The sequence below is a fragment of the Triturus cristatus genome, chromosome 1_2, assembly GCF_964204655.1.
Source record: "Triturus cristatus chromosome 1_2, aTriCri1.1, whole genome shotgun sequence".
NCBI classification, from domain to species: Eukaryota; Metazoa; Chordata; class Amphibia; order Caudata; family Salamandridae; genus Triturus; species Triturus cristatus.
The window spans coordinates 884,546,768-884,559,400 of record NC_140580.1 but is presented as its reverse complement, the minus strand read 5'-3'; the positions used below and the strand labels follow the sequence as shown (position 1 = coordinate 884,559,400).

At 42.2% G+C, this 12,633-nt stretch overlaps 1 protein-coding gene across 2 annotated transcripts in view; it reads left to right on the top strand.

Annotated features, from left to right (window-relative positions):
- The window catches only part of LOC146868216 (uncharacterized), a 163,210-nt gene that overhangs the window by 18,092 nt on the left and 132,485 nt on the right, over nucleotides 1–12,633 (top strand). For both annotated transcript variants that reach the window (XM_085609427.1, XM_085609431.1), the window contains exon 3: nucleotides 8,360–8,513. In XM_085609427.1, coding sequence (XP_085465553.1) covers nucleotides 8,360–8,513 — 154 coding nt within the window. The remainder of the gene's footprint in view (nucleotides 1–8,359; nucleotides 8,514–12,633) is intronic.

The window sequence follows — 12,633 nt, the reverse complement described above, 5'->3', positions numbered from 1 at the left end:
GGCCCTCCACTAGCCATGTCACCAACCACTGTAGCTGCACTGCCACCCAGTACAACTCATTATTGGGATCCCCAAGACCCTCCTCCAGCATAGGGTGCTGCACTTTATGCAATGCCACCCGCCTCGTACTACTACCCCACATGAGGTCTGAAAGAAAGCTGTGTAAGACACGGAAAAAAAAACGGGAGGGGAAGGGACCCACCCCTCAACTCTGTAAAGAAGTACAGCAGCCAAGCCAAGATTAGCATCTTTCCAATCACCACTCTTCCCACTGCGAAGATAGGGAGGTCTAGACCGGCAGAGATGTGCGAATCTCCAACTTGTTGTTCTTAACGGAGGAATTGCAAATGAAACAGTTTCGGTGCGTGGATGACAGGTTTTCACAATAGGAGATCCTAATTAAAATGCATATAGTAAATAAAGATTTGCACAACTATGATGCATCCAAGCAAGGCAAAGTTCTGAATGTGACCTGAGGACCTTTGTGTTCTTTATAATGCTCTCAACTGTGCTGGGTGGTATATAGGGTGAAAATCCACCCAGAATCAAGGGGAGTCACTTTTGGTCTTGAAAATGGAGATAGTGAAAAGGTCACATGTTTCAGTGGGAGAAGGTTGATCTACAGTTTGGATCATTCAACTCCACAACACGAAAAGGTCCTTTAATTTTAGAGGACAGAAGAACAATGACCTCTTAACTGCTTTGATAGGTGCTACTTGGCTAATTCAAGTGTCGCAAAAGAAAGCAGACATAGAGAAGTCAGATTGGAGAGCTCTTATTTGTATCTATTTGGGCTACTCCTACCATCTATCTGTAGTATCCATCGACAAACTTTCAATACATCAAAAACAAAATACATCTGACTTCCACTGGGGGTAGGGTAGGCATGCTGCCCGAGGTGCAGACGGTGAATCCCCTAGTTTCCCCAACAGATTCTCATTTACCCCCTAGCCCTATAATGTGAAATGTGGAAGGCTTACTACCTTAACCCACATACAGTCTAGGCGCAGAGCTTGAACTGACTTGGATTGTATACAAATTTAAAAACCATAGCTATTCCACTCAAGAAATTGTAAAGGGAAGAAAATATGTAGGCGTTCATGAATTCTTCTAGAGAATACTGAAAGAAGTAATAGTAAAAACTTTGTTGCTGTAATTCTAAATGCTACTTTCGAAGCCCAGTTTGATAAAGCGGCCAATGCACAGAGCCTAAGTCTGCATCTGCTTGTGAGAAACTATTTCCTCAAGTTAAACCCAGAGAAATAATTCTATACATTGTAAGATTTCCTCAAGTTTAGCACATTTAAGATACTTCCAAAGTACATATGTATGTAATATGGAATGGATATAAAATTATATTTAAATGTACCCAAGACACATAATTGAAACCTAGTCTCAGACTTTTGGGTGTTAAGTTTTGTCTGTTTTGTAAAGTCACTATTAAATTAGGAAGGACTGTGACTTTTGAGAATTTGTTAGACAAACACCTAGCAAGTGCTACATAAATGCAAATCTCTTTCCCTCTTCTATCCCGCCGCTACCCTTCTCTATCCAAAAAACTGAATAACATATTCACTACTCAAATTTCTTTCATATTTCACTATACTAATTCAACACTAATCTTTTATGGGTTCAGGAGTAGTGTGTAACTTGCCAAAAAAAGCGCTACAACACCCCATCAGGGTTAACAAGTGCTATATAAATGCAAACCTTTTTCCCCCTTCTATCCCTCCACTATCCTTCTCACTCCAAATTACTGACTAATATCCACCACTCAATTTACTTTCATATTTCACTATACTAATTCACCACTAATCCTTTATGGGTTTCCGGAGTTCCCCCAAAAAGTGCTTCAACACTCCATCAGGGGTAGTAATCGCTATATAATTGCAATTACAATACAATACCTTTGAAAATTATGTGCTTCTTTGTCAGTTACTTTTACAAGCTTTGTGTGTTATAAAACATCCTTAACATGCTGACACAAATCTTTTCCATAATCTTCTTGTGATCAAATTGTATTGTTCCACATCTGCAAGCTCTCTGTCCCATACATTCATAAAGAAGGTCTCATAGACTGTATTTAAAGGGTTATATTCACTTCTGCCTGGATTAAAAATAGTCAGGTCAGGCTATATCCCATGATACAACCTCATCCACCTTGGTAAGTTACATGAGAGGAACCCCTCAAGGTTTGGTTCAGCAGGACTCTTAAGTGGCAAAATGTAAGTACATGCTCTGTGGCTGTGCCATGCAGATATCACTGTCTGCAGTAGTTCTGGGAAACATTACCTCTGCTTTCTTAGAATTGCTAGAATATTCTGCAGAGTATTTTTGTATGCTACCTGTACCTTTTTTGGGACGTACTAGAATTATGTCCATAATTATCAAATTGCACATATATGAAATTATGGGTCATTTCATGCTTCCCAGACTTAGGGGAATAATTTGAGGTGATTCGAACACCTCCAGCAAGTCAGACACAAAAATTGAGAATACAACTATGTCTAAAATATAGCAATACCATGGTCCATTTGGAGATTACATTTTGCTTGTCAAAACCTGACCTGGATGCAGCAATACTTTAATCTATGAATTCTATTGAAATTGTGGGAAGGCATAGCGCGTTTTGAACTTTTCTGAAAATCAGTGCTGTTTTTTCTTCATACAGGTTCTGTAGCTTATATTCACAATAAATTTAGAGAACCATTCTATCTTGTTATGCACGCCAGTAAAATCATTCACAAGACCAAACTCTGGCATCAGTCCATGTAATAACTTTAGTACAGAGTCCATTTAATTTTGTTTTTCCCTGTATGCTTCGATATTTCCATGGAGCAAATCCCAATCCCCTCTTCTTTTATTGCTTTATTCCAGCCCCTCTACATTTTTGTTCATAAAACTGTTAAGAAATCAGAAGCACTCCTTTTGGGAGTGTTTTGAAGGTGTTTGAAGACCGTGGTGTGGCAAGAGTGCAGTGACCCATAATGCAAGAAATTAAAATGGCCCCTCAGGACCATGGTTGGTTGGTAAAAGACAGTTGTAACCTCGGCACTGTGGCACTTTCCACCCCTGATGCACTATTGAAAGCTGTTTGGGGGAATGGGTATATGAAGGGTAAGGATGAATGAAGCATGCATGAGGGAGGGTGAAAGATTGTGGTATTGGAGTGAATATAGTTCTAACTATCTGGGCATTCAGTTTAAAATGTGTTTATCCACACTCCCACCCTTGTGAATTCATCCATCTGAAAATGCATGTATTCATTCATGCATGCAACCATATACCCACACCTATGCACAGAATCTCTCCACCCCCTTTGTCAAATGTCTGTTCACCCTTCTATTTATACGTTTCCACCTATGTACTAATCTACTTATCCTTTCAGCCTCCACCTACTCACACAGCTATCTTCACCCTCACCCATGCATATATCCATCCACCTATACCCAAGCATCGATTCGTTCAGCTATACATCACCATCTATCCATTTACCCAATCACATAAGTTATCCTTGTGTACACCCACACAGGCATCAATGTAGTCATCCGACATCCACTTGTGCCTGCATGTTTCAGTGTCTGTTGTCTTACAGTGTGTGTGTGCTTGTGTGAAACCTATCACATAACATTATATTTCATTATGATAAAGGACACATACACCTAAATTATGCCAGACCTATTGGCTTTATAAATGCTTCTTTTAAACTGTCTTTCTATCATTGTAGAGCAAATCCTAGTAATCCGTCTCTAGGTCTTTGGTCACATGGCCAGTCAAATTGACAGTGAGCAGCTGGTAAGATTGAATGCAGCAAAACAAGTGGAGGCATGTGTTACAAAACTCTTCTGTGAGGGCTTCAGTGCAGTGTTGTTTATATGTCCAATTGTTGTGTAGTTCCTACCAATCCGTAGGACCTGAGCATTGTTTGAACAACATTAAGGGCCTGGTGTCAAGACTGATTTCGGACACCCCAGCAGGGTATGATTGCCCATAGACCAGCTAGCTCACAGTGCCACCGTAAGCCCCTCTAACCTACCAGGGAGCGAATGTTTTTCTGGCAACCACTGAACATGACAACCCTGACCCCTCAGGGGTTATGGAAACAGTACAGAGCCTTTTTCTCACTCACTCGTGCTTACTTGTTCTCAGAGAAAAATACAGAGAATACACAGTGGGACGTTTTCAATACTATTTATTGAACCAACATTATTCTTGCATAAAATACGTGTGCTGCAATGATTAGTAGACAGAAGCAGATACATATGATTACAAGCACCAAAAGCATGAATAATAGATATAGTTCTACCATGGTGCTAAAAAATGTATATATGCAGGCATATAAACAAGGCAGTAATTCTAGCATACTCCTACTATGCGAACCCTACTCTAAGTGTACCTAGAGTGTGTGTAGGTGTAGAGCCAAGAACCCCTTCTCCCCTCCCCCCCCCCCCCCTCCCCGGACGATCTGACCCCATTACCTGATGGGATAGAGTGAAGGACCCCTTGTTGGTCACAAACTGGAGACCCCTCATGAGATGTCAGACCTCTGCCTGGTGATTTCTCAGCATGCAAGGACCCTTGCAGGGCTCGACAAATCCACTCGACCGCTCGCATTTGCGAGGTAAATTTTATGAGGTCGAGCTATTTTTAGGTCCTACTCGCCCTTTCTGGCGAGTAGGAAAACATACTAACTTTTGTCCTCCGTCTTTGAAAACGGAGCAAATGTGACAAGATAACAAGATTTAAAGGCCTTTTTATTGCTCACAAAGCAAATGAGCAATAAAAATGCCATTAAATCTTGTTATCTTGTCACTTTTGCTCTGCTTTCAGAGACGGAGGTCAAGTAGGCCACTGTTAGGGCGAGGAGATTTTTCAAGGTACTAGTCCTGCAGGACTAGTACCATTTTTCAGATTTTTCGAGCCCTGCCTTGGTGTCAGTGGAAGTACCTTCTCTTCTAATCTATTGGGATGCTCATCTTTTATAATAGAAAGCAGCCTTGCGATGTGAGCATAGATTAGTGATATTATGGATATATAGATAGCCTTATCGTCTCATGGATGAAGATCGTGATGACATTTGTACGTAGTGCGAAACGAGACTTTGTACATGATGTTCAGGGCGTTGTGATGATGTTGTGCGAAGCTAGATGTAAAAACAAGTTTAGTTTCAGAGAAACAAATCCAACATTGTCGTGCGTGCAAATGTGTGCAAAAGGTCACAGCTGGAAATTTTATTTGTGAGGACAATGTAAGAAATAAGCTGCTTTGCTAATTTGGCCTAACACGGGAATATAACACAATTCTAGAGGTTAATGTGAAACCTAAAGATATGAGTAATAGTACCTGATGAAAATATGGAAAATGAATAAAATAAAAGGGATGGATATTAGGAAGAAGCAGGCTACACTAAAAAAACAAATTATGCGAGAGAAATGGTAAAAGCAAAATACAAAATAAAGGTGTAAGAAAGTACTAAATAAGATAAAAAGTGAAAAAAGAGTGAGAGAAAAATAGCAAGGGAGAAAGATCACAGATGGTCAGTAAGTGTGGATGATGGAGGTATGGTGCTTTTTGCAGTACCTGCACCAAAAGCCATGGTTACCTTGCTTTGCTCCTGCCAGCAGCTAAGACATCCATTACACACAGAACATGAATAATATTGCAGGCTGTTACAGTGCGATATTCATTCGCACACTCATGTAGCAGCGGAGTAAGCTCAGATCACGTGCAGAAGAGGAAGCTGCAGTGACAAGCACTCTCACAGAACATAACATCACAAGTAGCAGTACAAGCTCACTATAGACACAGTCGGCCAACAAAAGCTTCTCCCATGGACAATTAATTTATTATAGCAGCAGCTGGCAGGGGTAGGTGTTCACAAGCAACAGGACCAGCACGGACAGTAGCAGTTCATTATTGTTTTCACAATCACTTCTGTTGCAGCACCTAAATGTAATTGCCAGCTTCCCTCCTCACACACAGTGACGGGACAGACTTCCACAGCTCCCTTAGTGTAAAGTCAGCGTTAAAAGACCTTCATCCTCCCTGTAATCAATACTCCTCAAAAACTATCCGAATATATATCAACTTCACTCTTGTTTGTATGCAAGAACCTGAACTTATTGCAAACAACTCTTATTCATTGCCTCTCCCTCAATCTAGCCATCTTCCTGTGGGAGGAAGTCACAGCTACACAAACTGTGCAACCAAGAGCAAAAAATCACTATACAGATAGCCTCACTGCAAACTTCCTAAATACACAGAACAGTCCAAACAGATGCAGTAGCTGTACATCCTTCCCTCATACACGAACATATAGCAAAGAAAGTGCAGTGAAAGTGTCCCTCACTACTGCCGAATAGATACAACACTGGTGATAGAAATGCAAGCAACGTGTTCTCTCGCTGTCTGTCACTGTCCACTCTCTCTAGTGTATGGCCAGTGTGAAAGTGTTATTATTAATCCGAAATGTTTATTCATCTATACTTAGGTTAGGATACCTAGGCCACAAATTGACATTACCATGCCTTATCCTGCTTGCCCTGACATCCATTTGAAAGCTGCTGAAAAGAAAAAATGTGTTATTTATTTTTTGAGAATGAGCTTTCATGTTCACACTTCTTGCATGTTGTTTTTCCTTTTCATAGAATAAACAAAATAGATTTCATTTTCATGGTGCTGTAGATGATGCAAATGTATTAAATTGGTCATTTGTTCCACGAGAAGGAGGCCAAGTACCAGGAGATGTGCCATGCAAGAAACCTTTTTCAAGACCTACTACCCATTCCACAGCTGTGCTTTAATCATTACTTTAAAAGCTTATTGCTTTGTTTGCTTCAATAGTGCAATGTAATTTCCCTTGCTTGCTGGATCAAGTGTGCTCAATAATTATTGATAATGCAGGTGTTTTCATTGTGATGTATCCCTCACAAAACAAGGAGAGGCACACTAAACCGCCAAAAAGACCGTGTAGATATATATCTAAAGAGAAGATTCCCTTTTGTGCAACCGTCTAGCCGGTTGCACAAAAAGGAATCTTCTCTTTAGATGGATTCATTGTAATATATTAATTAATCTTACTATGTCAAGTGTGTTGTTTTTCACTGTCTGAAACCTATAAAATGTGACCTTTCTGGGATGTGTGCCAGAATTTCCCTTGCTTTACAAACTGATCAGTCTCCATGTCAGACTGTTAGCTGGTGCTATACTTAAACGTTTTGCTCTCACTATCATAGGCAGTCTACACGTTAGACTGTCTACTGATTTATGCTTAGACTTTTTGGCTCTTACCTCGGAGGCAGACTTCATGTCTGTCCTCTTACTGATTTATATTTAGACATTCCTTGACATACGAATTGAGTATGACAATATTGTGTTATGAAGTCTCGCATGTTTCCTTTTTTGATGCATTATTGATGCTAATTTGAATATGACTAAAAACTTTTTGCTTCTGTAACATTCTTAAACCTTGAATTTGCCCTGGAAGGTTTTCTTTCTTTGTGCATGTGCCCCCGTCCTTCAGGGCTCACATAGCATTGATCCTGCACATCAACCATTTCATTTATTAGTTAAAACATTGAACCCACCATGGAACGCAACAGTGCATGTTTAATTACAAACAATGGTCAGATGCATACACACAAGCTTCACCCAAAATAGAAGAGAAGTTTTTTTGCACATTAGCGGTATAGTGCAGACTGAAATAGTGCAAGCTCTCTCCTTTCTCTTGCTCTCTCACACACACGCATGCCATGCACAAAGGTAGAACACAGTCAGCTGTGGTACAAGGGTCCCTAACCTACACTGGACAAATACAGCTGAGGCAGTACAATAGTCTCTTACCACAAGAACAAGACAAAAAGCATCAGTGTAGGTCTCCCCGGTACACAGAACCAGCACAGCACGACCAGCAACTCTGAATTTTTCCTGTGTTCATTAACAATAGGTGGAGCAGAAGCAATTTGGGTTTCTCAGACATACAAACATCAGGGACAGGGATAGCGCAGGCAGCAGAGGCCAAGGTTCCCATGCAAACATCCAGAACAGACAGCAACAATGCAAGCTTCATTTCCTGAAAGAACAGGTTAAGCAGAGACAGCAGTGTAGACTTCTCTCACACACTGTAGGACACACGAACCATAATGTACCCTTCTAGTGCTTGTTAGGGCAGGGAGACTGAAAACTGTGTGCGAATCACTGCTTGTTAGTGGTCTGTCATTGACATTAACATGTTTTGTGAAGACTAGCTCTGTAATGTGAGGGAAGCCTGGCAATCTCCAAGCATTGTCTGTTTATTTATCAGGTGCTAATCAGAACTGTTTTCTTTGTTGGTATTTGAAAAATACCTCTTTTGCTCTAGATTAAGCCTTGGTCAGAACTACCCAAGTTCATCAAAGTGTACTTCTGTTTGGCAATCGTATCCCTTCTCTGCGTGCTGGCGCTAACCATATACAGCATCGTCCTCCAGAAAAAGGAAGGATTCACCGTGTCCCTTATACAGCTGATTGGCGTAGGTAAGGAGTGACACATTTTCTAAGATCATTATCTCCAAAATGAACATACTGAAAGCTTTAGAACCCTTTAAGTTTGTTTCTTCCTCCAAACTCTCGCTGCATGTTCCAGTATAAAAGCACAGAACACAAACAAGAAGTCTCCTTAATACACAGTCAGCAGTGTATACCACATGTTTCTCTGAGGTTCCATGACCTTGCGTCACCTTTTTTTCTTTGTCTCTCATGAGTTGGCTGATAATTGGTGCAATTTATATTTCACCCAATAAAATATGACTGCTAGGATTTTATCTGAAATGTATTTGGGGGATCCAATATATATCGCAATAATTTCGGTCTAATTACCTTAGTCTTATTTTCAGTTCACTGCTCTGGTATTCCCTGTGGAATTGACTAGTTTCTGAACTATGTAGATTCCTGCGTTTCCGCCTTCAGGCCAGAAGGAAGGGAGGCGATCCGGGTGTCTAGTCAGCATAGAAATGTGCTAACTACCTTTTAGTTAACCGCCTCAGTTTTGGTGAGGTGGAGCCTCGTTCTAGTACCCAGAGCTGCGTGGGGGAGAGAGAGACTCGTTACCCCAGCTGCCCTGGCCCGGAAGAGGGCCGCAGCAATCCCTGCAGGTGCCGGAGCACCATTTAATCAGCTGAGGTGTCCCGCAGCATGGGAACCTTGTTCAAGTACCAGGAGCCGTGCGGGGGAGAGAGACTTGTTCTCCCAGCTGCCTTGGCCTGGAAGAGGGCCTCAACTATCCCTGCAGGCGCTGGAGTGCCATTGAGTCAGCTGAGGTGTCCCGCAGCACGGGAAATGCCTGGGCGAAGGCCAGGCCTGTCTGCGCCCCTCAGCACCAGGAAGCTGCAGGGCATGGCCACCCCGCTTGGCTCCAGTCTAAAGTCTTACGGGCTTGTATGGTAAGTTTGAGCTTGGCTTGATCATTCCTTCTTTGTCCGTGACTCTGTTCTCAAATCCTGCCAATGAGAGACGAAAGGCCTTAGCAACCCAGTTGGACCACTCTGAACGGCTTTCTGCAAAGCGCAGTTGTAGAGATCTCAAAGGAAATTGAGCTAATAGAGCTTCGTTTGTCCCTTTCTTCACCCCCGGGAGGCCTTCTTACACTGGTTCTGCTTAGTCTGCCAGTTAAAAACGGCATTAAAACCGGCACTGAGCCCACTCGCTCTCCTACCTTTGCAGAGGCTTTAAGCGCTGAATCAGTTGGGGACGTCACCGTTGTTATTGAAGCGGCCAGTGCTATCCCAGAGGTGGGAAACTGGGACTGGGCAACTGGTGGTCAGTCTGGCAAGAGGAAAAGAACTGCTGTGGGCTTCAAGCGGAAACGGCCACGCATTGTAACTCCCCCCCTGCATCTGCAAATAGTGCTGGGAATCTGGATGGCAATTTTAGTTCCTTTGATTCTTTTGTTGGGGACTTAGAATCATCTATTTTAGATCATACCTCAAATAGCTTCACCTTACTATTTACACGTTTGGAAGTCATTGAAACCAATCTAAAGGAGCTGATTACTCCTCACGGTCCCCCACAATCCGTTCAGGCACTGCGTCCAAGTCAGAGGGCGGAATTGGAGCCATCTCCCTTTGTGATTGTTCCAAGCCATACCATAAGCGCAGCTCTCTCCAACTTGCCCCGAGTTCCCTCAACCACAGACAGAGTTTTAGGCCCTGGAGCCATAGGCATTAACCACCTGGAAAAAGGGCCTGCATTAAACCCAGCACAACCTGCTTTCGCGAGGCATGTCCCACTTGGGAAATCCATAAACATTCTTGGAAACAGTCATCCTAACCCACAACTTCCCCCGCACTGCGCCCCTTATGTCTTAGTGTTGAAAAACTGTTCAATTCTTTCTGGTCAATCCCATGAGTATTTTTGCGGACTGAGGAATAAAATTTCTCATTGGTTTAAAGATAAGGGTGAGGATAGTGGACTTACCTTCTGAAATTCTAATGGCCCATAGAACCCCCTGAGTAGGGCCGGGCAGAAGGGAGTTTCTTGGTGATCGTAAATTTTAGATCTCAATTGGAGGTCAAGTCCCTTTTAACAATATTGGGTAGTCAATCTCATTCCTTTACCCATATCCAGGTGTTACCTCTTGGTCATTTCTACAGGCCACCCATATTGTCTAACCTCAACCCAGTAACTGTTAATGATGTCCCAACATTAATATCAGATTGTTGTGGCTTCAATATTCCAATTAGGAATTCATTTGAGCCCCTGTCTGCACTGGAGGATTTAGACTGATGGTTGAAGGTTTTTACCCCCCTCTGTATTGCTGCTCCCCCTTCTCAATTGCCAGAGCCTCTGAACGTCCAAACATTAGGGGCCCCTGACCCTCCTCAGAACTGTGGTTGCAAATATAACATCGAGGATCATACCCCTGCCCCAGTTCATGGGCGAAAGGATACAGACTCTATCGCTGCCTCCTCCACGAGAATCTTTTTTTTATTTTATTTTTTAAATATCTTTATTTGCATTTTGTTAAACAAACAAATTACAATGAACGCAAATGAAAAAGGATAGGAAGGGAAAGGGGAAAATGGAGACGGATAATTTATTTTGTACGGATGGCATAATAGACAGGTAAGTAGTACAGGCACAGTAAATGGCTAACAGTCAGTTCTGATGCATTCATGAGCTGTAGTGTATAGTAAATTCACGTTGTCATGGGCTGACCACATCCTCCACGGGAATCATTATGAGAAACCACAATAATAAGCTCTTGAGTATAGCATCTTGGAAATCATGGGGGTTCGCACCAAAATTTAGAATCCGGATTTTATAAATGTTATGAACACCCATCTTTTCAAACAACAAGGGGACCCAAGTAAAGTCAGCCAGGGACCTTGGGAATCAATTATTTTGTGCTACAATGGTCCCTAGGGAGGTAGGGATAGGAAGTAACAAATGAATACAGACCCAATCGGTGCTGTATTAGTTAACTTATCCAGCCGGACAGAGGTTCAATATTTAATTTATCAGCAAGTTTTTGGATATAAACAGACACAAATACTGAAAAGTGGGACACAAGCCTGCATCCTACTACACAAACATACAAACATAAAATAGGGAGAACATTTAAGCGAGGCTCAGGCAATGCTTATGGTTAGTTTTGACAAGTAGTATGAATTTTAAGAAACAAACTGCAAGTAACGTCTCTACACAGTTAATAATGACATCGCATTTAGTGCATGAGGCGTTTTAAGGTGTAGACGGCGTTTCGATCTAAGTGAGCAATGCGTTGATCATCTTCAGGACATTATATTAGCATGCCTGTATACAAGTGCCTAAGATAATTGGGGAAGTGCGAAGAGCCTGCCACGAGACTGTGGGTGTGAAAACACCGGGTGCGGGAACGTCCGGGCTCGGTAGGGGCTCCGGCCGTCGCAGATATGTGGTACTGGCAGGTCGAGGATCAAGGGGCACTTCAGGGAACACTTCAGGAGGGGCTGCGTGTAATACGACTTCGCGATGGCAGCGCGATGGCCTCAAGTAAAGAAATTGGAGGGATTCACGGGAGTGGAGCCACAGGCGTGTGCTCGGACGGTGTAATGAACAATAGTCGATGAAATGCGCCGTGCTGCTCAGGGGGTCAGCATCCGGGATAAATGTGATGTCATTATTAACTGTGTAGAGACGTTACTTGCGATTTTGTTTTATTAAATTCATACTACTTGTCAAAACAAACCGTAAGCTTTGCCTGAGCCTCGCTTAAATGTTCTCCCTATTTTATGTTTGTATGTTTGTGTAGTAGGATGCAGGCTTGTGTCCCACTTTTCAGTATTTGTGTTTGTTTATATCCAAAAAACTTGCTGATAAATTAAATATTGAACCTCTATCTGGCTGGATAAGTTAACCAATACAGCACTGATTGGGTCTGTATTCATTTGTTACTTCCTATGCCTACCTCCCTAGGGACCATTGTATGAACACCCATGACATAATTTGTTGCCAAGAAACTTGGTCTCTGTCTGACTTTACTATCAATGGGTTTCAGGGGCTTTTGCAACCTGCCTTGCGATCTAAGACAGGCAGAGCGAGTGAGGGCTTGGCCACTTTTTTTATCAGTTAAGATCACGGACATTAGCATTAAAAAAATGTTGGTCCTCGCACATTT